Source organism: Miscanthus floridulus, chromosome 11 (assembly GCF_019320115.1).
Source record: "Miscanthus floridulus cultivar M001 chromosome 11, ASM1932011v1, whole genome shotgun sequence".
In the NCBI taxonomy this organism is placed as follows: Eukaryota; Viridiplantae; Streptophyta; class Magnoliopsida; order Poales; family Poaceae; genus Miscanthus; species Miscanthus floridulus.
In genome coordinates this window covers 54,936,829-54,963,774 of record NC_089590.1, presented here as the reverse complement: position 1 = coordinate 54,963,774, position 26,946 = coordinate 54,936,829, and the positions used below count along the sequence as shown (strand labels likewise).

The 26,946-nt window shown below is 44.1% G+C and overlaps 3 protein-coding genes across 3 annotated transcripts; 1 reads left to right on the top strand and 2 right to left on the bottom strand.

Moving 5' to 3' along the window:
* The first annotated feature begins 10,930 nt into the window (after positions 1-10,930).
* Positions 10,931-17,659, top strand: LOC136490781 (amine oxidase [copper-containing] zeta, peroxisomal-like). Its single transcript, XM_066486970.1, has 12 exons — positions 10,931-11,523; positions 13,652-13,761; positions 13,846-14,151; positions 14,389-14,501; positions 14,620-14,950; positions 15,029-15,244; positions 15,323-15,559; positions 15,792-15,977; positions 16,339-16,479; positions 16,861-17,129; positions 17,244-17,325; positions 17,449-17,659. The coding sequence occupies exons 1-12, from the start codon at positions 11,289-11,291 to the stop codon at positions 17,566-17,568; spliced, it is 2,346 nt and encodes a 781-aa protein (XP_066343067.1). The 5' UTR covers positions 10,931-11,288; the 3' UTR covers positions 17,569-17,659.
* Positions 17,660-19,923: 2,264 nt separating this feature from the next.
* On the bottom strand, positions 19,924-20,970 carry LOC136493590 (uncharacterized). The gene has a single exon (XM_066489689.1). The coding sequence runs from the start codon at positions 20,774-20,776 to the stop codon at positions 20,321-20,323; it is 456 nt and encodes a 151-aa protein (XP_066345786.1). The 5' UTR covers positions 20,777-20,970; the 3' UTR covers positions 19,924-20,320.
* A 143-nt stretch (positions 20,971-21,113) lies between these two features.
* LOC136493591 (glucan endo-1,3-beta-D-glucosidase-like) lies at positions 21,114-22,293 on the bottom strand. The gene is made up of 4 exons (XM_066489690.1): positions 22,010-22,293; positions 21,865-21,893; positions 21,508-21,742; positions 21,114-21,416 (listed from the first exon to the last, which is right to left on the bottom strand). The coding sequence occupies exons 1-4, from the start codon at positions 22,083-22,085 to the stop codon at positions 21,391-21,393; spliced, it is 366 nt and encodes a 121-aa protein (XP_066345787.1). The 5' UTR covers positions 22,086-22,293; the 3' UTR covers positions 21,114-21,390.
* Positions 22,294-26,946: the final 4,653 nt, after the last annotated feature.

The following is a 26,946-nucleotide window of genomic DNA, read 5'->3' as shown; positions in this document are numbered from 1 at the left end:
GTTGCCTGCCGCCAGCCGCACGCCGCCCTGCCCGTAGCTACTTGCTGATGCTCTTGCCGCCGTCTGCTAGACACTGCACGGAGCAGAAGCGCTGCGCCGCCGCCCAGAACACAAAAAGGCAATTTTTCCCTCCCACTCGGCCACTCCCAGCGGCAAAACAACCCTAAAGAGACATTTGGAGCCAATTTTCAATAATACCCCTAACTAGATAAGGTCGTACCGAGTGCACAGAGGGGTAATTTTAGAAAAACTCAAAAACTCAACGGTTCGTATAGAACCGGCAGGTTCACCGGTTCCGTAAAAAACCATCTGGTTCAACCGGTTTTAGCGGTTCGATTGTATATACGGTCTTTTAAGTGAACCAGATTGGTCTAGGCTCTCTGGTTCGGTCTTTTAGGGGTCGAACCGTCGGTCCGGACCGGTCCTGATAATTAGACCTCGGAGGAGATAAGGGACGGCCAAGGTGCATCCACCGTGCCACGGCATAACGTCGCCATGCTTTCGTCTGCAGCTTATATATGGGCAAGCTATAGGCCTATAGCCCCAAAGCATAAACGCTGATGGGTGGTGATACATTGACTTTATGGTCTGGGATATATAATGATCAGTTGACGCGTCCAGCTGTGCAGCACGAGCGCGGCGCGGCCGCCACTTAGGATCGTCAGGATTGGCGCACGCCGTGACTGCGTGACCACGACTTGACACCCCTAACCCTAATGGTCGGTTTAGCCGCAGCGCACCACCCCGATGGCGAATTGGCGACAGTTTACACTACTACAGCAGATTGTTGGTGGACGGAGCGCAGCACATAGGAAGGAGAAGGATGCATATATACGGTTTCTCGCTTAATGATCGGTACGGTAGCTATCCTAGTGTGATTTTAGAAACAAAATAAAATATTTAAAGCTACTAGCAGGGCAGTATATTCTGTCCTGCCCTCCATGATGAGGCGCACTACGTACGAGCTGAGCTTGAGACTGGAAAAGGGCCTCACCGCCTCTACTTGCTCTTTTTTTTTTATGCCGCAACTCTTCAAGTACAAGTTATAGTATTTGAACGTACATATCAACTCACACCATTATACGCACACAAACTCACACACACCCACACACTAGTGTGTACACTAGACCTGCACCTACACGAAGAGGTTGCACGTGGTTGAGAGATATCCGAAGTCCACTAGGCTTTATACGTGACGGACACGTCACACTGACCATTGTGGCACATCCACGCATGAGGCTACAGATATACAGTACCTGCAAATTTATTTAACGGAGGAAAACCCCGTGGGTGTGAGACTGGAAATTCAGCTCCCCGGAGGGATCGAACTCCAGCCGGCAAGCACCAGCACCTGGGCACTTGCCACTCGAGCTGGGCTCGGTCCGCCTCTCCTTGCTCCATGCCCTTGTGGGTAAGCGGTGGATTGAGCCCCTGTTTAGATCCAGCCTATAAAGTTTTGGGATGTCACGTTGGATGTTATATTTGGATATTGTTTAGGGTATTCGGATACTAATAAAAAAACAAATTACAGAATCCGTCAGTAAATCACGAGACAAATTTATTAAGCCTAATTAATTCGGCATTAGCACATGTGTTACTGTAGCACTTTATTGTCAAATTATGGACTAATTAGGCTTAAAAGATTCGTCTCGTAAATTAGTCATGAACTATGCAATTAGTTATTTTTTTAGTTTATATTTAATACTTCATATATGTGTCCAAATATTCGATATGACAGGGTATAAAGTTTTGACGTGGGAACTAAACCAGCGCTAAGTGGCAGGGACATTGGATTCCTACGTGACAGCATGCGTGCGTGCGTGCTGTGGGATCAATCATGCATTCAAGTGGACCGTGCGTGTCGTCCTCATCCAGAGCATAATAAGCTAGGACGCTAATCACGCTCATTCGTCGACACATATTTTATTGTATATCTTCTCTCAAAAGGTTATATAAGCCAGCTGCAATGCAAGCATGCCTAGAGTTTTTTGGAGGACGTCACTTTGGTCTTTCCGGGAATGGAATTCGATTTGACGTCGGTCGCATCAGCTTGTACGATCGACCAACCACTAGAGGAGATCCAGAACATTCCGAGCTATGTTTCTTTTTTTTAATTATATAGAAGTATACTTATTCATTTTTTACACCATTTTCTTTTTCGAAAACCTCTTAACCATCCAACTCTTGCATGCACCTAGATAATAAATTATTAAATTGTATCAAATCTCACATCCTTTCAAAAAAGAGAAAAAAAAATCTCGGTAGCTTAGGATTGGTGCTAGATTCTATCTTACCCATTACATGTATTATGCTCCCTAGTCACTAGTCATTTCTTCTTTAGCAAAGGTCCTTAAATATTTGAGCAAGGCCAAAGTAATAGAGCACCGAGATCGACAGGGACGGACGTGCAGTCGTGCTCGTGCACGGTGCACTTGACCTGGGTATCTGCAGTGCGGCTGCTGGTGGACGTCAACGTTACCAAAATGGAAACTGCAGACGTGGCCATACACTTTACCCTCTGTTAATGGTCTCCTGCCAGAGATGGACGTGTTTTCTCGATACACTTAAACCTCCTACTTAGCAATAACAAATTAACAAATCTCAATCAACATTTTTATCAACATTTCGTAATCTTATATTGAATATTTTTACACTAAATATTTTAACTATAAAGTTTTCAATTTTGTCAAGCACTACAACTTTAATATAGAATATGTCTTCATCTGAGATTATTTTAAAATTTTAAAATTTTAAATCTCAAAATATATGAATTTAAAATAAATATTCGAGATATTGAAAAAAATCAATAAAAACTTATCAACAGCAGGTCGTCCACTAAAACTTTAGTATTATCTATATAAATATACAAGGTCATTCAAAAATTATAAATTTAAATTTTAAAATCTATACACTTGAAGCACATATTTGGGACTCTAAACAACTTTAAATAAAAAAAATTCAACTACAAGGTTGTAGATTGTATTGAAAACTACTTTGCTATAAATCAAGTCGCAACCAAGTTTGTTTGAAAATTTTAAATTTCAAAATTTATGAACTTAGAACAATATTTTGAGACTCTAAACAGTTTCAAATCAAAACTTTATCTACTACAAAGTTGTAGATCGTGTGTCGTGACTCGTGAGATATAATTTTGATATAAAGTTGAGCTAAATTTCATCTTTGACTCTTATTTGTTTGTAGTTTATTCATCGGGCTTTGCTATGGTAGGCAGTGATGAAGCCAGAAAAAAATTTAGAAGGGGCTGAACAAAAGAATAGAGGCTTTTTTATATTCTCTTAACCTTAGCCCCTCCTACCTAATACATGTATGCATAAAATTTTAAAGGAGGACTTAGGGAAACTCCACGTGCTCAGGATGGGTAGGGGGGCTGAAGCCCCCTAGCCCCACCGCTGGCTTCGTCCCTCATGGTAGGTAAGCATGACCGGTACGGTATGTAATAGACTGTCCGTTTAGATAAATCTGAATAGATATTATAAATATCTTGCAATTAGATCTATCAAACATGTACTACCTCGGGTCCATTTTATTTAGCGCACACGTATATCAAGATTCAAACTTTAAAAACTTTGACCAATAATTAGGCTAATGATTTTTAACTATTATAATACAAACTTTATATAATTAGATTTGTAAGGAATTATACTCTCCACGGATTATAAAATTTATAAACATAAACAATATAATATAAAACAAATAAATAGTCAAAGTATAATCTAGGAGACCATGTCATTCTAGCTTGCGTCTAATAAAATAGACCGGAACGAGTATTACGTATGGATCCATACATAGTCATACTCGGTACGTGTAACCTTTTTTTATAGGGATGTGACATAAGTGACGGATCTCAATGTGCATAATTGATATAATATTTGTTTTAGATGTGACATACTTGAAGGATCCGAACGTGCATATGTGTTGAAACATTTTTCTTTTGAAATGCGACACATTTACATGTGTAACATGTATACGTGATTAAGATGTGACTCTTTCTTACCCCGTGTGATTATGTTTATACAGAACTAATAGTTACATGTGAGTCGTTGCATTATACATATGTAACTTTTTTTAATGACATGTGATAGGTCCAATTTATCTATATGTTTAATAATATTGTCGGGGTTATAATTCCGAGGTGTCTCAAGACACCAATTAGATAGCAGGATGCGTGACCCGTAATACACCAGCTAGCAAAAGCCCAAACGACCGAGGCCCAGTCAAGCCATGCAAGCCAGGCCAGACGATAAGGCCGAGGACAGCCACGACCCCTCCTTCCTGCCTTAGCCGCACGGCGCTGGAAGGACGCACGACCTCTCCCCCGTCACGACCCCTAGAAGGAACGGGAAGAGGTCGAGCACAGCCAAGCATGCCTATTCTGACAAGAACAGACACGCCACACTGACCCCGCAAGGACCGAGGGGACAACAGTCACCTCGGTCCAGTCAGACGCCATTCCTGTGCCACGCCGCACAGACAAGACAATACCACCCAAAGCAGTGACGACGACAGATACGATGACCACCGGCCAGATACGGTCCGACGAGACAATAGTATGATCCTACCTACTACGGGATGGGATCCACGATGAGGGCCTCGACTAAGAGACCATCCAAGCTGACGGGAACCATGATCCCAACGATGGGGATCGTGGTCCCCCGCTCCTCAAGACAACAAGGCAACCAACGATCCGAGGGCAGCCACCAACTCATGTACGACGCCCCAGGAAACTAGGAGACAATGACGAAGACCACGTCGCACAGGACGGCTGGCAAACTACCATCGTGTCTACAGTGCCACCACGGCCGGCACAGTAGCACCACGCCACACCATGCCGCGACGTGGCCACAAGATCATGACGACAGCCACGCCCGAATGCACCTCGCAAGACGGTGTAGCTTGTAAGTCAAGTTAGCTAGGACCTCCCTTAGGCTCACGACCCTTCGGTCGAGAGAACCTATTGCTTTGTATGCGCCCTGGCCCCGAACTCTATATAAGGGCAGCCAGGGCACCCTTGCCAGACATTTTGAGTCCCCTACTCATTCACTCATTCTCCATCGTAGCAGGGCTCCTGAAGCTTCTCTTCAGGCTGCTCGTCACCTAGCCTAGCCTCTTCTACCTCTTCCATCATTCTTGCACCCCCATTGTAAGAACTTCAGAGCATTCAAGCGAGGAACACACACTCGATCATTTCTGAGACTAGACGTAGGGCTCTAGCCTAAACCAGTATAAATTCTTGTGTCTTTTGGATACTACCATCGTCTTCCTAGAGCATCGCGACAATCATATAAGTTTACTAGTTTTGTTTACGAAACACCGACAAATATATACTAAACTTGTATGAGTAGGGATGTATGTACTAGTTTATACTCTAAAGATGTGCACACCTGCATGTTATTGTGCATCAGCAAAAGATGGCAACGTCTAAGAGATGAAACACTAGGAGCTGCGGCTATTTTGTTTCTTTTGTTGTGAAGTTATTAGCGGAGGCGGTTGAGTAACCCATCTCTAGAAAAAGAGTTTTTAAAAGGGTGTTTAATCATTAACGAAAATAGCATGTTTTCATAAACCTTTGAACGCAGGAGGATGACTCATTGCCTCTGGAAAATATTTTATAGCCGCCAATAAAATTCATTTTTGTGCTAGTGATGTATACAACAACTTTTCACCAAAAATGTTTGTGATTTTTTATGACATAGGAGCAAGACAAAACTACTTAAATATTTATATTGGATCTCAAGTATAAACAAATTGATTCATTTAGATTCAATACAATATTTCTTGAAGCTACAAATGTATGGCTTCACTTCGCCCTTTTAAATAGATACTCGATAGCTATAGCTTAGGTGTCAAAAATAGATACACAATATTTGTAAGAGGTTACTTGTTTTTGTCACGATTGGAGCACATTAGCTCCAACGTTCATAAGATTTTTTTAGATGAAGTAAGCATTATTTAAAACACAATTACGTTCTTTGTAACAAGAAGATACACATAGTTACTATTATTATGAAAAGAAATAAGAAAATAAAGAGATCTAGTATGCTCTAAGCAACATATATAGAATCTCAATCTCCGACTTAATATGCAACAACTCAAAAAATACCAACCAACCTCCTCTCCAACTGCACAGAAAATCTTGGCACGGTTGCTTCTAATTCTCTTGCACTGGGAAGCGAGGGTGTCCGTTGTCCCGCACCCACTGCCTTCTGCTGTTCTCTCGATGTCTCTGCGGGTGCCCGCCCGGCCCTTGTTGATGGCAATCCACTGACTCCGTGGCCCCAAGCAGAATGACACACGGACGGCTCAGCAGACAGCAGCCCGATACGTGCAGGCATGGAGGCATGGAGCCCGGTGATGTGGCCCTGTGAGCGGAAAGTGTAGCTGGGCCGACAGGTGGGCCCGTGACGACGTGGTGCCGTCCAGCCGGGAATCTCATGGGGCCGCGGGCTGTGCACCACGACAATAGTTTAAACAGCGGTTTTGGATTTTTTAATTGAAAATTTAGTGTAGTGCTCTCGTCACTCGTGGCACCGCACGGCACCACGGCGTGTCGTGTGTCGACGGTGGGTCACAGTCAGCTCTCAGCTGTACTGAGCTATGGACTGGGTGGGTAGGTGGGTGGGTGACTAGCGGGTGCTCCTATCAGGCCAACTCCGATCACGCAGCCCCCTTATCGTCGTTATCCGAATCGTGAATTCGTCTCACCCCTGGTGATGACCCTAATCCTACGGCGCCAGAGCATCAGCTGCCATTTGCCGTCTTGTTTTTCAATCTCCCATTTCGATCTCCTTCTTTGGCCCAGTCCGCTGGTCTGAAACTTGGCTGAAACTAGCTGAAAACACTGTTCTGGCTGAATTGTTGTGAGAGAAAAATATTATTCCGGCTGAAAAAACAAGCTAAATATGGGATAAGCCGAACGGAGCCTTTCTTCTAATAAAAAATGAATTAGTACTGCAATATATGGGTCGTTGTCCGTGTGTTTACTCCCACTCAAACAAAAAGCACGTATCTCATTTGGCTTCTAACTTTCCACTAAATCGACACTGGGAGGCGTATAACTCTTCCATTGGTCATAATTAAGGTTGTATTGTAGCCACCTGTAGATATGAGTCATGTTTATGGCTAAGTAAGGGAGGTGTATATCATCGGTTGCCGGTCTGAGATCGTGCTCAAGGTTCATATACTACGTATGAGTGTAACACAAAAATAATAAGAGTTTTCATCTAGCTCTTAGTTTGGCGTATATCTCCTCATATTTCATTTGATTTCGGAGAGGGTTAAGCCATGATCCGGTCACACATTCGAAAATCGCAAAATCCCTTCTTCCTCAAGACCGGTGGCATCGCTGTTGTCGTTAGCCCTTCTCTATCCGTGCTCCCGTCGCATGCCATCAACTCCGACGCCTCCCTAGCCCCTCATTTGTCCTACGTAGCAGGCCCTTTCCATTTGTATGGGCGGCTGGCAGTTCCGATCATCTCGATTCCACGTCTCCTCAAACCACTCACAACACGACCACTAGCCCTGCCCACCGCATGCGTCTTCGACGACGACCGCGCCACCTCGCTGGGCCACTACTATTGGTGACCTTCCCTTCTTCCGCACAAAAACCTAAAAAACCCAACCCCAACCTCTAATCTAGTGGTGTACTCCCTCCATCCCAAAAATCAGTGCTCATCACGTATTTCAAGGAGACAAATAATCTTAAGTTTGACTAAATATATACACAAAAGTAATGATGCTTATGATACAAAATACATATCATTAGATTACACATCATGTATTTTTGTAGTAAACCTATTTAGAGATATAAATGTTATTGCTATTTTTTATAAATTTAGTCAAACTTTATATTGATTGATCCATCGAAGTGCAAAATGAGCACTTATTTTGGGACTGAGAGAGTACTCTTCTTCTTTGATGGAAGCAATCAGGAGCTTGGGTGGCGCGGGAGTGTGCGATAGAGTCTGCGTTTGTAATTTTCACCGAGAAATAAGGGTGGGAAGAAATCCTCCTTTTTCTTTTTTTAGCTGAGCGTGGAACTCAATCTTATATTATCCGAAAGCTCGTTTAACTTTACATGTCAAAAGAAATTTCTAGATGCTTGCACAAAGTCAAAATTCACGTCTCTCTTGACATGGACAAAAAGTCACAGCTTGTACAGGACATGGCACATTGGCACATACACTTGACCTAACTATTAAGGACAACCGGTTAAGATCAGGTGCATAAAATCTTTTCAGGGTTTGTTTGGTTAATTATTTTCGTGTAGAAGTTAGAGGAGATTAACTAAAAAGATCTTATAATAACAAATATTTTTGGACGTGGAGTGGGTCGATTACGTTTCAGATGCTTGAATATTTCCATGAACCATAGAAAATTAAGAAATCATAGAAAATTATAACAAATATTGGAAAGCCATTAAAGATTGTTTTCATAAAAACAAATGAGCAACTCTCGAAATGGAAATACTTCCCTATGGTGGTTGGTTAATTTTGATTAACTTTATTTAAAACAGGATTGCCATGTATATGATATTTTTCTTTGAAGTACCAAAGAGTATCATCGAGAAATTAGACTTTAGGAGTTTAGGGGTCAAGTTTTTTTTTTTTCTAAAGGGGACAACCATAAAACATAGGAAATACTTTCCTATGTTTAGGAGGCATTTTTATAGGATCGCATAGTCCAGGATACGATGCCTGCGTTGCCATGCTGAAATATTCTCCTCGTATATGTGACAAGCAGGACAGACAAAAGCGCCTTCTGGTGCATGAACATGACCAGTACTACTAGCTTTTCAACTTCTGAAGAAAAAGAGAAATCAAATTAAAATAGCCAAAGTGTTTGTCAGTCCACCGTGTTAACAGCAGTTTTGTCAATAATACAAATGGCATATCTCGACTCGATACAATGGGCAACAGAAATAAAAATGTGCATGACATGTGTTAGAGTAGAAAAAAATACACTACCACATGTTAGCTGCTTCGGAGTTCTACATGATGTTTACAATGGGACAATTTCTATTATATCACTATTAGGTCCATAATATAAGGGAAGTTAATTAAGGTACAATTTTGTGATAAGTGTATAGTGACTGCAATGCCAGGTAGATTTATGGCTTATCATGGTTGTGTGCATGAGTTGGCATTCCATTCCATCAACATCATCATTGTACAACGATATATATAGGAAGAACGAAAACCCATTGCTTACCGGCCCATACCTAATCTTGACAAATCAAATGAACATAGTAACTTTGTCCAAAAAGAATCAGTTCTAGAGTTGTGTTCAGTCAAACACTTTTAAGTTCTAGAGTATTAATATTAGATTTACCATGAAATATATTTTCAGTATACATATTTAAAGTTGTAAATGTCAATACTATTTTCTATAAACTTTAGTCAAAATTAAGATAGTCTAACTTGAAACGGACATAAAATTGTACCCTTTCTAGGATAGAGAAAATATTACGCAACCTAATATAAGATGTATAGTAATAAATTACTATATGTACCTTTAAAACATTAGAACCAAGATATGAAGGGTGCTTTTGTCATCATTCCGCATTGTAGATCCGTAACAGTCACTGGAACCGTTGCTGAACATAAAACATTATAGAGAGACAATAAGATCACTAGAACCATTGCCAACAACTCGGAAAGTTACATGGGAACAATTTGAATCATTCTAGTTTTTCTATTGGGTAAGAGAAACATTACACGTAGTAGAGATTTCTTTGTCCTTTCTTTAGGTGGTTATCTTTGTTGCGTTTTTTTGGCCACTCATGTTGAGAGCGGGTTGTCATTGGTAGATTTGTCTTAGTTATTACCGTTGTTGTAGCTATTGTTGTTTTTTTTTTGTGTATCCTCTCGAGGGCCATTGTTTGTCTCATCGGTGCCTTCTTCTTTGTCAATATAATAAACCAAAAAAGGTCATTATTAAACAAAAAAAAAATTAGAAGGTAACAATTTAAACCGATCCTTGTTTTCTATTTAGCGAGAGAAATAACTTGATTACGAGAGAAAGAATCTAGACCTAAGATATTATTTTAAAGAATCTAAAATTCTACTAAATGCCTCCTAAACATAGTGTATATTTTTACGAGTTACAGCTTGCTCCGCATGGAAATGAAAAAGTGAAATGATTTTTATCCAAGTGTACACAAATTTGAAGTACTCCCTCTGTACTAAAATAAGGGGGTGTTTGGTTCCTTAGTCCAGGTTTTAGTCCCTGTCCCATCGAATGTTTGGACGCATGCATGGAGTATTAAATATAGATTAAAAATAACTAATTACACAGATTGCGACTAATTTGCGAGACGAATTTGTTAAGCCTATTTAGTCCATGATTTGATAATGTTGTGCTACAGTAAATATGTGCTAATGATGGCTTAATTAGACTTAATAGATTCATCTCGTAAATTAGTCTACTCCTGTGTAATTAGTTTTTTAATTAGCTCATATTTAATCCTCCTAATTAGCATCCGAACGTTCGATGTGACACGGACTAAACTTTAGTCCCTGGAACCAAACACCCCCTAAGTACGCTTCTAAGATACAAGGGGAAAACCAATGCTGCTACAAAATTATATATACTTATATCAAAAGATATAGCAACATGCAACACTAAGAATGGAGAAAGTAGCAAAAGGTAGTATTAGGTGGTGGTTCATGGTTTAAATGGGCATTTATTGTAGAATATTTATTTGGGAACGGAGGGAGTCCAGAATTTTCAGTATAAAGAGTCCCCGTCGCCTTAATCCAAAAGCGATAATCCAATCGTAACAAGAAAAGGAGAAAGAAAACGCAAAACCCGGAAGAATCCAGACCATCCACAGCGCACGCCCTGGTGACCTTTTCCCCTGCCTACTTTCTATAAAATCCACGTGAACCCCCCCAGTCCCCGACGCATCGCTCTCCAAATCACCCGACGCAGCACATAACCCAACACCACTCTCCCTCTCCCAGTTCTCACCGCCAACGCCACCACCCCCACCATTGCAAACCCCCGTCTCCCACCGGTTGCCGTTTCCCTCCCCCCTCCCTCGGCGGCTCCTCGCGGACGGAGAGAACCCCGCTCCCTTGCCTAGGGTTCCCGGAACCCTAGCCCCGACCCGTACGCGCGAGTGCCCCGGCGACGAGGAGGCGGCGGAGAGGGGAGGGGGCAGAAGGCGCGGGAGGCGGAGGCCTGTGCTGTATGTCAGATCGTGGGAGCCGGCGAGGCGGAGGCGGAGGAGGAGACTACGGACACGGTCAGCTCGCGAACCCGCTCCAATGGCCGCAGCTAAGGAAAAGGCGTCGGCATGCTGCAGCCGCGATGCGCCCGCGCGTGTCGCTGGCGCCCCTGTCGTCCCCATGCGCGCGATCGCCGCGTCCCCGGTCGGCAAGGTCGTCGCCCTCGCCGCGGGAGGCGGTGAGCGTGTCGCCGCATCGGCTGCAGGCGCAAGCGGCGCCGTGATCGAGGAGATCGCCGCGGTCCAGCCCACCACAGCGAAGGCCTCCTCCAAAGGTATCCGAAATCGCCGCCACCTCCCACCATCTCCGTCTCTGTGTCCCGATGAAGTCGGATCCTATTTTGATTGGGTCACGACTAATGTTACGGGAGTTTCCTGCCCTGCATGGATCTTAAATTAGGCGAGGCATGCCATGGTGGGTGTTTCTGCCGATCACGATTTTTCGTGAGGTTAGATGATCGAGGAAACTCAATCTTAGTGGTGGTAGCTGTATACAGACTACAGAGTGCATCGTTTCGTGCGCATGCAAAGCAGAGGATGCAGATTAGTTTGTAGGATCTGCCAGGTTCAGATACTTGGATGATATTTGCACCAACAACATAGGAGTAGTTCTCGTGTGCATGCGACCCGATTGTACAGATTACTAAGTAGGTCTTGGAATCTGGGCGTGTGCAAATTAGATCTTGTAGAGACAAATCGTGGTTTACTCTGCCCATCTGGCTAAAGTGATGATTGGAGCACGGGGTTTGATGTGATGGCTAAGGCCACACAGCCATACTAGTGGGTCTTAGCTGTCACAAAAATCTAAAAGTATAGTCAGTCTTTGTAGCTTACCGTTCAGAACTGTGCTCGACAACAGTTGGTGCACCAACTTTCTTTTTCTTTGATCACTAGTTGTAGTGATCAACTTGTTTTTTACTTCTTTATATGACGAGGTTTCCGCCTTTCCGGTAGGGAAGTGAGGAAAATGTCCCAATTTGGATAAATGATGTCAGCTTCCCAACTGAAGTATATGCTGCTTATTTTTTCAGTTTTTTGGATCATATATAGGTCCCAGAGTTTTTGACATTCACGTTTTTCATGTATGCGCCACTAGCATTAGCTGCTGGTGCATGTTGTTTCATCCAGTCCACATGGTGCGCTGTGAGCGCATCTCGTTGTGTAGTAGTTAGCGTTTCTGGGGATTCTTCTGAATTGATGAGGTGCACGCTACCTTTGCACTTTATTGTGTTGTCTGGCCTGTCTGCATGCTGCTACCCTTTAAGTTTCACCGGATGCTCGAGATGATGTTGACTTCGATGTTGTTTTTTATCTGTAACGTATGGGAAAATGACATTATATCAACCTTAACTTTTGTATTAAGTTTCAACCAAAAATATCATTAAGGATTTGAGAGATCCTTCTTGATATTCTCTCATGGCTACCAAATTTCTGAGCAGGATGTCCTTTTGGTGGAAAGTATAACACTTTTTTCGCAAACATGGAAAATATAAATAGTTTTTCTTTTTTCACAAAAAATCTGTGTAGTACCTTTTTAATGATGTCACATGGATTTTCTGTGAAAATAACTATTTTGCATTTATAAATCACCAGATTTATTCCTGTTGACAATCAGCTTCTTTATTATGAAGAAGTGAAGTATGAGCAATGGTTGATATATATATATTTTTTAAAAAAGGGCAGCAAGAGATTTGCTGCAAATATATTAGAAGGGAGGAAACTATGCAGGCCCGTGACAACTGAGGAAACTATGCACTTCCTATAAGAAAAAAAACAGCTAGCAATGGTTGATACTCTTATGTTCCTAATCTGGTGAGGTCATAGCATTGGTGATTGTCTTTGCTGTGACCTGTGAATTGAAAAAAGGACATCAATATATCTTGGAACAGAATTCTTAACTGACAACTAAATGTCTAGATCCAGGACATGGGCACTGGTTGGTTTGGTTACACAATATTTTAAGACTTGCACTTATACTGTATGGTCAACGCCTGTACAGTTCTTATCTTGTGCCTTAGAGAGAGGTGAACAACCATATATCTATTAGGTGGCACCTCTTCTGACCCCTGATAAGCACAAGGGAGCATTGCGGACCTGCCAAATTATCTATTCTGAAAGCTTGACCTATGCTAAAATTTCTCCTTATTTTATTCATGGTTTTTTGTGATTGGTTATTGGTCCATTTGTATTTTAGAACTCGTTGAAAGATGTTTTTGTAAGAAGTTCATTATGCATCACCTGCCCCGTATTCTTCCTTATTGACCATCACGACAATTTGACAACCCTGCTTGACATGATTCTCTGTATTTACCATTTATTTAACAGCCTATAACCTAGAATAGACACATAAAATGTGTACAATGTGTTAACTCAACTACTGTTTTTCTTGACAAAAAAATGCAGGGATACCAATAATGACAAGAGCACAGAGGTGCCACCCTTTAGACCCATTATCTGCTGCTGAAATTGCAGTTGCTGTAGCAACTGTAAGAGCTGCTGGAAGATCTCCTGAGGTATGCCAACAGAAGTTATACATATGCTTTTCCATGCAATCTTGAAAATAATAATTTGACAAGAAAAAAGTTCTATGATTGTAGGAAAGAGACAGCATGCGCTTTGTTGAAGTTGTGCTGTTGGAGCCAGAAAAGAATGTTGTGGCATTAGCTGATGCCTACTTCTTTCCACCTTTCCAGCCATCACTGCTCCCTAGAAGCAAAGGTCTTGCTGTTATTCCAAGCAGGTTACCTCCTAGGAGGGCCAGACTTGTTGTCTACAATAAGCAATCAAATGAGACTAGCATTTGGATAGTGGAACTATCTGAAGTGCATGCAGCTACTAGGGGTGGACATCACAGAGGGAAGGTGATATCATCTGAAGTTGTTCCAGATGTTCAACCTGCAATGGTATGTCGACTAATTTTGTTCAGAATTCTTCATGCCTTATGAATATTTGTCTTAGTCTGCCGATGACTTGGCCTATGTAATTGTATGTAATAGCCTGTTATTATTTCACTATGGTATCTGTTTGTACTTTTCAAACATTCATGCTACGCAAATTGACTTCATGGAATCTATGAAGAGAAGAGGTGCGGATGACATGGATCATGTTACTCCACCATTTTAAAATTTTATCTTTGACAGGATGCTATGGAGTATGCTGAATGTGAGGCTACAGTCAAAAGTTACCCTCCATTTATTGAAGCTATGAAGAGAAGAGGTGTGGATGACATGGATCTTGTTATGGTGGATGCTTGGTAATCTATCTATAAGGAATTTCTGAATAAAAATTTTCATATTGTGCTATGTTTCAGCTTGCATTATCATATTTGTAAATTGAAAGGAAAGTTAAAACTTTGTCTATTAAATTGTCAGGTGTGCTGGCTACTACAGCGAAGCTGATGCTCCCAGTCGCAGACTTGGCAAGCCTCTGATATTTTGCAGAACTGAGAGTGATAGCCCCATGGAGAATGGCTATGCTCGTCCTGTGGAAGGAGTTCATGTTGTTGTTGATATGCAGAATAATGCTGTGATAGAGTTCGAAGATAGGAAGTTGGTTCCTCTCTCCCCTCCTGATCATTTGAGAAACTATACTTCTGGGGAAACAAGAGGTGGTGTTGATCGAAGTGATGTAAAACCACTTATCATCAATCAGCCTGAGGGTCCAAGTTTCCGCATTAATGGCTATTTTGTGGAATGGCAGAAGGTAATTGTTTGCTGAACTGCAATGCTATTATTAATTATAATGTTTTTTGAAATAAATAACACTTAATGGTTATGGCAGTGGAACTTCCGTATTGGCTTCACCCCTAAAGAGGGTTTGGTTATCTATTCTGTTGCTTATGTTGATGGTAGCCGTGGACGTAGACCTATAGCACATAGGCTGAGCTTTGTTGAGATGGTTGTTCCTTATGGAGATCCAAATGAACCACATTATCGCAAGAATGCATTTGATGCTGGAGAAGACGGACTTGGAAAAAATGCCCATTCTCTTAAGAAGGTTTGTTCAGTTCTTGATGAGTATACTCATATTAATGTTGCTTTGATTTGACTACTATTCTTTAACCTTTTTGTACAGGGATGTGATTGCTTGGGCTACATAAAATATTTTGATGCACATTTCACAAACTTCACTGGTGGTGTGGAGACAATTGAAAACTGTGTTTGTTTGCATGAGGAGGATCATGGGATCCTTTGGAAACACCAAGACTGGAGAACTGGTTTAGCAGAAGTAAGGCGGTCAAGGAGGCTCACCGTTTCATTTATCTGTACAGTTGCAAACTACGAGTATGGTTTTTACTGGCACTTCTATCAGGTAAGTATTTCATTGGTTTTCCTCTTATAATGTCAGAAAGTAAGTAGCATTTACCTACAATGGCCAATATATATTATATTATCTATATAAGTTTGCTTAGTTATGCATGAAAGAGTTCAATTTCGATACTTGAAAGATCACAGTTCACTGATGGTTTTAGTGATTGAATGTTACTTAAATTTTTCTGAAGCTTCAATTTTTTGTATTTATTTGTTGATCCTCTTGGTTGCAGGATGGAAAAATAGAAGCAGAAGTAAAGCTTACTGGAATTCTCAGTTTAGGGGCCCTGATGCCTGGGGAATCAAGGAAATATGGCACGACTATTGCCCCTGGTCTGTATGCACCAGTTCATCAGCATTTCTTTGTTGCCCGTATGGACATGGCAGTTGATTGCAAACCTAATGAGGCTCATAACCAGGTGGGGGTTGCCATCTATTTGCACCCTTTTTTTATCCATCAAAATGCCCACAAAAAATAGTTTGCAATCTGAATGGGACCACACAAACTTCAATTATATCTCTACATCAGATCAGATAAAATAAATCGAAATGACCTTGTACCTGCTAATGTTACATAAGGTACTTAGATGAAAGTTACTTCAGGCTACCAAAAAAAGTGTTTGTTCAACCATGTAATTGCCATAGAACTATATGCTTCTTAGGCCTTAAGTGTTTAAAACCACTGTGCATTGCATGATATCAATCTGTGCCTTCATCCAATGGAGTATCTCTGTATATCCATTATATCAAAGCCGTTGTGATTGATCATTTCTCGTGCAGGTGGTTGAGGTTAATGTTAAAGTGGAAAGTGCAGGCACACATAATGTGCATAATAATGCTTTCTATGCTGAAGAGAAGTTGCTGAAGTCTGAGTTGCAAGCAATGCGTGATTGTGACCCTTCATCTGCACGACACTGGATTGTAAGAGCTTTGTTTTCTTTTTTTAACCTTTTGTTATTCCTACCCAGTATTGTTGTACCATTAAATTGTGCATCCAATACCTGGTCATTATCTTTATGCTTATGCAATTCAATAACGGTGAAAATTACGGACTGGCTGCTTTCTTCTGAGTTGTGACAACGGATGCATTTTGCTTTTCCTTTTCATATTCCTTGGTGGTTGTACCATTAATGATCTTGCATCAAGCAAATGTGAGCATAGATGTCCTTAATATTTGCACTATTGTTAATTTTCCATCAAATAAATGCCAGTATGAAACAATGCTTAAAGATGACAAATCACAAATAGAGTCCAAATACATTAATGTGTCTGCTTATTTTAACTTGTTTGCATTCTGTTCAGGTACGCAACACACGAACTGTAAATCGGACCGGGCAGCCTACTGGCTACAGGCTCGTGCCTGGTTCAAACTGCCTGCCCTTGGCTCTGCCTGAAGCGAAATTTCTGAGGAGGGCTGGGTTCTTGAAGCACAATCTCTGGGTGACTCAATACAAGAGCGACGAGATGTTCCCTGGAGGAGAGTTTCCCAACCAGAATCCTCGCATACACGAGGGTCTGCCAACATGGGTCAAGAAGGATAGGCCTCTGGAGGAAACCGATATTGTTCTCTGGTACGTCATAACAGACCATTTTCTTGAAAACCATTTGCCGTTATGCAGAAATTGGAACTGTTTGTTCAGCTTACATCTTGCAGAACCTGATAAAACCGTGTTCTGCATCTGCAGGTACGTGTTCGGGCTCACCCATATCCCCAGGCTGGAAGATTGGCCAGTCATGCCGGTGGAGCGGATAGGCTTCATGCTCATGGTATCAGCTTTAGGTTTTTCAGTATTTCTGTTGTACGCAGTGAACCATCAGATCCCTTTGTTGCTTCTTCACAAAGGGATATTAGCCTAACTTTCGTCTACTAATGATGTTTCTGCCCTTCAGCCACATGGATTCTTCAACTGCTCGCCTGCGGTTGACGTGCCTCCCTGCTCGTCCGATGCGGATGCCAAGGAAGCCGAGTCGCCCAAGGCCATCCAGAATGGCCTCATTTCGAAGCTGTGAGCTTTTTGCTATTCTTCCAAGGAAAAAATCAGCGCGTGGCTGCTCTGCCTACTATTTTATCGTATTCCTCGAATAAAAGGAAACTGCTCGATGTCCGTTTGTTTGCTGCTTGGTCTGTGTTAGCTACACTTGTTTTTCTTTTTCTAAAAATGGTTTTCTATGCTTGTGCGGGCTGTGAAGCATTACATTGCTCGCGTACTAATAAAGTACGTTTTGGACTTAATAGTACCAAATTGAGTATATTTGCCTCCGTGTTTGAATCTCTCCACCTTCGTACACAAACTGCGCGCATTCAATACGTTTCGCCTCCCTATTATTTGAATTTCTCCACCGTGCACAAGCTGCGCACGTTCAAGGAACAAGTTTAGGGATGTCATGTCGAGTGTTCGGATAGTAATAATAAAATAAATTATAGAAGTCCTTAGTAATCCACGAGACGAATTTATTAAGCCTAATTAATTTGTCATTAGCACATTTTTATTGTAGCACCACGTTATCAAATCATGGACTAATTATATTTAAAAAATTCGTCTCGTAAATTAGTTTCAATCTATATATTTAATTTCGTAATTAGTTTATATTTAGCGCTCCATGCATATGTGTAAATATCTGATGTGACAAGGACTAAAGTTTAAAATGGGAAAACAAGATTCTCAGTCCATTTTGCTCTCATGATGTTTTCAAGAAGAATATCAAATCGGGAATCTCTCTAAAGTTGGTGATCACATTTATTAATCAGAAATCAGGCATCTCTCTAAAGTTGATCACATTTATTAATCAGTCTGAACTCTGAAGTCACTTTCATTTTGTTGGCCACGCTATCCCTGTCCGAACATTTCTGCACTTCTTACAAAACATTTATCCTGAAGTTAAATGCACGAGCGGTCCCAGAACTTGTCAAGGGATGTCACTTAGATCCACGAACTTGAAAAATATATTTCTGGGTCACTAAACTTGTTAACTGGTGCACCGCAGGTCCACGCCGGCCACGTTGGCATTTTATCTGATGTGTCACGTCATTGTAACACTGACTGTGTCTGCAATTTTGCATTTAACCCCTCGTTTATCTTAGAGGTCGTTTGGTTCTTTAGTTGCTCCTAAAATCTATGTCACATTAAATATTTATATACTAATAAAGAATATTAAATATAGATTAATTATAAAATCAATTATATAGATGGAGGCTAACTTGAGAGACGATTTTTAAGCCTAATTAATCTATTTATTAGCATACGTTTACTGTAGCATCGCGTTATCAAATCATGAACTAATTAGACTTAAAAGATTCGTCTCGTAAATTAGTCGCAAGTTGTGTAATTAGTTTTATAATTTGTCTATATTTAATACTCCATGCATATATCTAAATATTTGATGTGACAAAAATTTTAGAAGCGTCTGTTTAAACCAAACAGAGCCTTAGCCTCACCCGTTATTTGCGTAAAAAGAAGATACAGCACTCGAAGCTGCCGCTCCTCGCGCCGGCCCTGTGAGCGCGCGACAGTGAACTCGCAGCCAACGCCGACGGCCGACCATGCTGCCCGTGCTAACAACTAGCGTCGCCCGAGTGCCCGCAGCCCTCCGCTAGCAGCCTGGGGCGGGATGGGTTCTTCAGGTGTGACGAGGCTCAGGGAGTCGTGAAGGCTCACCCATAGACGAACGCACACCAAACACCACAGTATATACCGTGTCCGTGGAATCTCGGGCTGAATCTGGATTGGCTGATAATAGGCACCGGCCGGATGCACGTCTCCGGGCCGCTCATGTGCTGTGGAGCCAGGGCCGGAAATCTCAGTGGCCTAGCGTGCATGATCAGAACAACAGCTGGGAGCACGAGACACACGAAGCCAACTGTGCCAGGATCGATCGACGTACGCACGCGGCGTGGCCCAGCCCCCAGGGGAACCACGCCATCCATGGACCGTGTGTGTGGTGCCTGCATCATCACATTAAGCTTGGAGTCTCTGTGCATGTGGAGTCGCGGCCGGAAATCAATGTCAGCAATGCCCAAGAACAGGACCAAGAAGGCGGTGAACAGGTACAACAACAGGAACCACATCAAGCAAATGGAGCTACTCTAATGAATGTAGGAACACAAAATACAAGACCATCACGTCGACAGGAGCAGCACTCGCGCCTTGCTGCTGCCTGGCAATCTACACATGCATGTGGCATGCAGCCAGCTCAGGCAAACATGCAGCAGTAGCAAGGGAGTTTACGACCGTATGGTCATGATAACAATTTTTGTTTGGCAGGCCGGAACTGCGATGTCATTGCAGCTAGCTAGCTTGGTCACGACTCACGACAAAAGCTGACCACGACTCGTGATGAAGGACTGATGGGTCATTCTCCCTTCTCCTGCCAGCGCGCGGCCGGACGCGAACAGAGAAGACGCTAGCTCTCGCCGAGACGCTGTAGGGAGCAAGGGCCATGTTACAGGCTCACAGCTACAACGAAGGTGCTCGTCCATCGGTCCTCGGTGGCTTTTCTCGTGAAGGCTAGGCTGCGGGCGGTTCTAGCTGCTAGCGCTGCCAACACGGTCGGCGCTGGCTGCGAGGCCACGGTCGTCAGCTCGAGGGGCCGGAGTGAGCAGCTGTGTCTTTGAGTGCGGACCCTCTCTCTCTTTGAGCAGCCTATGTTCGAGAAGATAAGGCAAGGATTCATCATCTCCATAATGAGCGCATCCGGTTACTGCCTGCCTTTTCAATCAGTTTCACAAAACCGTGTCTCCGTTTGCATCATTTTGACTCGTCCGTCAACTGCCGTGGCGGATCGTGGTCCAAGAAGTCCTTGACGCGGGCTCCCTGCACCCGCCGCCTTCCCCGCGGTGGTAATGGCGGATCCAGGCGTCCAGCCTCCCCTTCTCCCTGTCGCACTTGGGGCCGACCACGCCCACGACCTTGGCCAGGAACCCGTCGGCGCGGCTGCAGTCGCACCCGCCGTCGTCGCCGCGGCTGCTGCTGTCGCCGCCCCCCGGCGGCTGCGGTTGCGGCGGTGACAGGCCGAGCAGCACCATGAGCCGCGCGATGTCCTCCCCGCCGCCGTCATCTTCGTCGTCGTCGTCGTCGTCCTGTTGGATGCGCTGGTCCTCTTCGGTGACGGCGGTGAGGAAGTCCAGCGCCGGACCGCTGCTGTCGCGGCTCGCGGCCGTGCCGCTGGGCGTTGGTGCGGGTGCTGCTGGGTCGAGGAAGAGGAGTGGGGACGCGGTCATGGTGTCCGAGAACGGCGACGCCTCGGATTGGCGCGCCGTTGCCGTTGTCGGCGGCGGCGGGCTCTTCTTCTGCTCCTGATGTTGTTGCTCCGACTCCGAGGCCAGCCGGTCTTCCACCTGGAGAAGGAGAACAGACCAAGAGCGCTCGCGGCGTCAGAGGGACGGCGGCTTGTGCGCGATGGGAGAAGAGAAGAGGAGGGAAGAATGGGAGACGAGAACGAGATTGGATCGGACGGCCGCTGATCGTTTGTGTTGTTCGTACGGCCGCTGGAATGAACAAATCACACGCAGATCCATCTATTGCCATGTTTGAATGAAGTGTAAAAAGAGAGAGATCTATGCAGCACCACTGCAATGAATTTGAATTTGAAAAGCACATGAACGGAATATCAATGGGTCTGCTGGAAATCTCCAGATGTCAACTGCATCACGGCTACCAAGGCACAACACATCACAACAATCTGCATTTGGTAAATTGGCACTCTAGACTAGAAAAACCAACAATGGCACACAAATGCAGCCGGGCACGATGCATCTCTCTCGTCTGCAATCTGCATCGATCATCATCAGTAGTTTTAGTCTGCGCCGCCTCTCTCCCTGACTCCCTCGGCTCCTCAGTAGTACGTGCACGAACCATAAGCTGCAAAACGAACGAGCGACATTCGATCAGACGACACATGGACGAAGGACTTGAGAGCACAGGGAAGACTGGGTGGGGTTTGGTGTGGTACTTGGATCGGACTGCACGACGAGCGCGGAGTTGTTGAAGTAGCAGTTCCAGGGGTGCCTGCCGCTGTAGGCGTAGTAGAGGTTCATGGCGACGGCGGCGCGGGACACGAGGCTGTCCGGGTAGTAGCACGGCCCGCCTTTCTGGATCACCGCGCAGCTCACCTGGGAGCACGCGTAGTCCAGGTTCTGCGCCAGGATCTCGTTCGACGCCGACGGCTTGGCGATGCACCAGGTTTTCTGCAGGTCGTTGCCACGCAGACGGCAGATCCAACCACAACCAGGTTATTGTTCATCTGAGAATTGAAGATTTCAAAGGCGTATAGCGTCAAGAGCAAAGACGTATTGAAGGTTTCAGGTACCTGTCCCTCCACGAGACCAACGGTGCTGCCTGCAAAACACCATGCCCATTTTAGACGAACGCTGTTTCTAGTTGAGCGCAGTAATCTCATAGTGAAGAACAGCCAGTGTCTACTAGTTGGCAGGGACAAATGGACTTGAGCTCACCTGAGGTGAAGTAGAGGAGCACAAGCCCCAGCGAGAAGAGCAGGAGCGATGCAGATGGCCGATCTCCTCCCCGCATCTTGCTCTGCTGCTGCTCAGCACAGATGGGTTCCTTCCTTGCTGGGGACTAGTGGCTCTGCACTCAGAACTGTCTGCACTGAAGAGTGAAGAGTAGTAGGGATAAAGGCAACTTGGGGAGAGGATTTCCCCCTGCTTGATTGCCTTGTTGATTAGAGTAGACAGTAGCGTAGGTGACACTGACTCAGCTTGCTTGCTGGGATGCTCATGCATGTGACGGCGTCAATCTGTGACCCGCACAGGTCTCTCTGGCTTCGACCCAAGGCAACCAGCCATGTGCTTCAGCAGCATAACAAATACTCAAATAGTACTGGCGATCTTGTTCCGGTCCGCGATCGATCTCTCTCTCTCTCTCTCCCCTCGTCAGTTTTTTTGACTGTGCAGTGCATCTTATCTTGGGCCCCTCATCTGATCACAAAGCCTTGTGGATCCACACAGGACATTTTGGCCCACGTTGACCAACTCCTGGTTATTATCCACAGGTTTCTGTCCCCAGTCTAGCCTTTCTGATCATCTGATGTATGCTAGTCAAAGCAGGATCAATATGGAGGAATTCTCAAAAAAAAAAAAAAAAAAGGATCAATATGGAGGGAAAAAAAAGGCACTGCTCAGGATCGAATTTATTTCAAATTTGAGCTTACAGTTGTACTGCTTCCCAACAGAGCTGAAGAATTGCCCCTTTTCTCTACTAACCAGAGTTTCTATCCACGGATGGCTCTACAATAAACAGAGAGAGCCACCCATGATTACCAAATGACGCATTACTTTATCTGCTCCTGGTCCATGTGGGTTCCATTACTGCGAGAGCGAGAGACAGATAGATCCAGAAATCAAATACTAGCCCCTGGCCGTAAAAGATGTCATCACTCGGAACGTACCTTGCTTTGTTCCTTGTTCTTGTCGTTACGCCTTTTCCATTTGGCTTTGCTCCTGCTCTCCCACGCCAGGCGGAGGAACTTGAAGCGATCCATTCACAAAAACAGAGCCACATCTTGAGTCTAGTACTTTTCCCCCCTACTTTGCGTGGAAAGAGAGAGATTGAATTGATTTCAGAAATGTTCTCAAAGTTCGGGAACCTTTGTTCTCGAAGAAAAAAAAAATCTCGACCGTGCCATGAGTGAGGCACGTTTTTTATTAAAAGGAAAAAGAGTTGTTAACAACAACGGTAATAAGAGATTACCACAAGCAAACGCACAAAGAATAAACTAGATTACATGGTCAACAATGTGCAACTCAAAGCAAAATGTTCACAAACCTTCTGCAAACACCAACACAATCGAAGCAGAACAGAGAAAGTATTATGGCACAAGATAGATCTAAACTGCTCTATGTATTACTGGAGCCAAAAGGCGGCAGGGCAACTAGCACAAGAAGCACATGCTGCACCAAACTCATAGTGTCCTGCACAATCCAACTCAAGGAAAATGGACTAGAAAGCGATGGGTGCGAAACCAATCTCGATCAAACATCTCTTGAGCTGATGAAAGACAATCGTCAAGCTTCCAGGCTTCGGATATAAACTGATGAAACCAGCAACATGCACATGTACAGTTCGTTGTGCGACTGGCATCTCCTTCATAACTAGTATTTGCTACAGAACTTTCTGTACTACAACGACAAGTTCTGCTATTACATCGGCCAATGGATGGCTTTATACAGAGAGCACAGTATGGCTACACCCTTCCATGGCGTCTGGAGTGCTTCAATTTTGGCTACATAAGATGTAGGTATGGACATCTTGATGATATGGTTGTTTACACTTTGGCGCGGTCCATTTCCTCACCTTCTAGGATGGAGCGTCCTAGGCTTCCATTTATCAGCATCCGACATGGCACGCTGTGCATTCACAACAGAGAGCGATTCAAATATTACATCTCTCATGTGGGCAGCAGCGATTTCTCCACGCCGTGTTGCCAACTCTAGATACATGAGAGACTTGACCTTGTCTCCTGCCTGTATAAAAGAGAGACATCATCACAAGAGAAGAGAGCCACCTGAGTTACAGGTAAACACATGGATATCTTAAAATCGAGAAAGCAATCACAGTAGGGGAACCTGGCATGGGTTTGTGCTATAAGTAACTTATAATACTTCAATGCAAGGGATTAAGGGTTGATCTATTTAATAGCATGCTGTGAAAATTATTATCACCTTGCGATGTCAATTTGACATGTAGATACTACCATCTTTACAACAACAACAACAACAAAGCCTTTAAGTCCCAAACAAGTTGGGGTAGGCTAGAGTTGAAACCCATCAGAAGCAATCAAGGTTCAGGCACGTGAATAGCTGTCTTCCAAGCACTCCTATCTAAGGCTAAGTCTTTGAGTATATTCCATCCTTTCAAGTCTCCTTTTATTGCCTTTACCCAAGTCAACTTCGGTCTTCCTCTACCTCTCTTCACATTACTATCCTGGCTTAGGATTCCACTACGCACCGGTGCCTCAGGAGGTCTCCGTTGCACATGTCCAAACCATCTCAACCGGTGTTGGACAAGCTTTTCTTCAATTGGCGCTACCCCTAATCTATCACGTATATCATCGTTCCGAACTCGATCCCTTCTTGTATGACCGCAAATCCAACGCAACATACGCATTTCCGCGACACTTAGCTGTTGAACATGTCGTCTTTTCGTAGGCCAACATTCTGCACCATACAACATAACAAGTCTAATCGCCGTCCTATAAAACTTGCCTTTTAGCTTCTGTACTACCATCTTTGTGTATGAAAATTTACCTTGCCTATGTTACCCGCACATCCACTGTAATCCTAACCACCTTTACAAAGGAATTAGATCAGCTGCAATGCTACTTTAAGTTTTACCTATGTACAGTACTCGTTTGCAATGAAGACATGAAAAGTCAATGCCAACATGGTGCAGCTTAGTAGGAAATCTGATTATGCAGGAACTCCTAGGAAGATTTCCATTTTCTCTAGGAAATCAAGCATTATGTCCTAACCTTATGTGGGCACTATTTACAAACTGAAGTGCATAATGGCAAGCAACGCAGGACAACCTCCCGAAGAACAGTTCCGAAACAAAAGTGCACTGCTATGCCAAACATTTTGAAACAAACAAATCCAGATAAGCAAGTCTGGCACTCCCATAAGAAGAGATAAGTAAAGACATACCGCACAAAGTTTAATACCACACTAATAAGAGCTTTCTTGTGACCACAATCAGCAGCTAGTTGAAGCCACCTCTTAGCACGCACTGGATCCTGTGAAAGCCCTTCACCATAGCTGTAACACAAGGAAATGTTATACATGGCTCGTACATTCCCTCCCTCTGGAGCTCGCAAATACCATTTCACCTGCATTAATAAGTGTCTTTCAGATTACACAGTACAACTCAAGTACTACAAAGAATATGGGAACTTGCTGGTAGTCCAGTATCTGCTGGTTAGTGTATTTTGATTGGTCCGGGTGACATGATCCTAATTACATTGGTACAGGAAATCCAACCAATATTCTTTTTAAAAAAACTAGTTTCTTTTAGTTGAGTTAAAGAACTTCAACAGAGTCTGGTAATCCCAGCATCATCAGATCAGAGGGTAACCACTAGTTCAGCAACTGAACATCAGTTGTCTATCCCTAATCTATCTAGTAAGAGGTGTGATAAATGCATAGAATGCATAAACAGGATAGTGTATCAATTTTCCTAGTTTTTTCAACAACTGAATGCATCTAGAAAACAGGAGTACTTCTACTGTAAGGAAAATTTTGCAAAATGGTGTGCGACATAGCAAAGGTATCACATCTTACAGCTTCCTTCTGATTCCGCTTGACACCCTTCCCGTTCTGCAAGCAAAGGCCTAGGTTGTATTGAGCACGAGCATTGCCTGCAGATGCTGATGGATAAAACCATCTAATGGCTTCCTCGGCATTCAGTGGATCAGCTGCGGAAATATTTAGCAGCAATATCAGGCGCAATGCCTTGAGACGAACAAGGTGATTTATCGCTAACTAACTAATAAATAACATGCTTGACTACACTGATCAATTATTAGTGGATTCTTTCTTTATTACTATGCAGAGTTTAGAGTTGGACATAAACAACCCAAAGTTTACTAAATGAATCGCAACATCAAGAGACACGACAGAGCACAGTGGACAGCTTCCCCAAAAAATATTACTTAGAATGGTTCAAAAGTCGTGCAGATAAAACTAACAGTGCAAATATATAGAATATATAGAATATATAAGATGAATAGAAGAGTAACCCTTCCTGAATTCCAAATGTTTCTACAACCACCTAGAACAAGTCTCCTGAAAGCTAACCCTGTGAAGTGTGAACCAAATCCACCAATACCTAGACTCCAAGGTTGCACATCCCAACTGGATGCCCCAGGTCCGCCGCGCTCCGGTAGTAACCGACAGCCTCCTCCCGCCGCCCATCCTCCCAGCACATGAGCCCGGCGTCCACCATCGCCGCCGCGGAGCCTAACCTCGCGGTCCGCCGGAACAGCCCCAGCGCGCGCTGCCTCTCCGTCTCGAGACGTTCCCCTCCGGCCCCGCGTGAGGCAGCGGATCCCGCCACGAGGCCGTGCTTGACGCGTCGGCCGTACGCGTGCAGCGCCGCGGCCTCGCGGAGCAGCCGCAGCGCGTCCCTCCACGCGCGGCACGTTCGGCTGGGCGCCGGCGGGGGCTTGTGCTTCTTGGAGTGCCGGCGGCGCCGGCCGTGCGGGGACGGCGACGCGTGGGGCCGGGAGGAGAAGGGCGGCGGCCAGGTTTGGCTCGCGGCCAGGTCCATCAGAGGAGGGAGGGGGAGGGCCCGCGCCGAGCCGCGTCGGGCCAGGGGAGGAGGCGGGGTTTGTTGGGCTGGACTGGGAGCCTGCCTAGGTGGGACTGGCCAGACTACG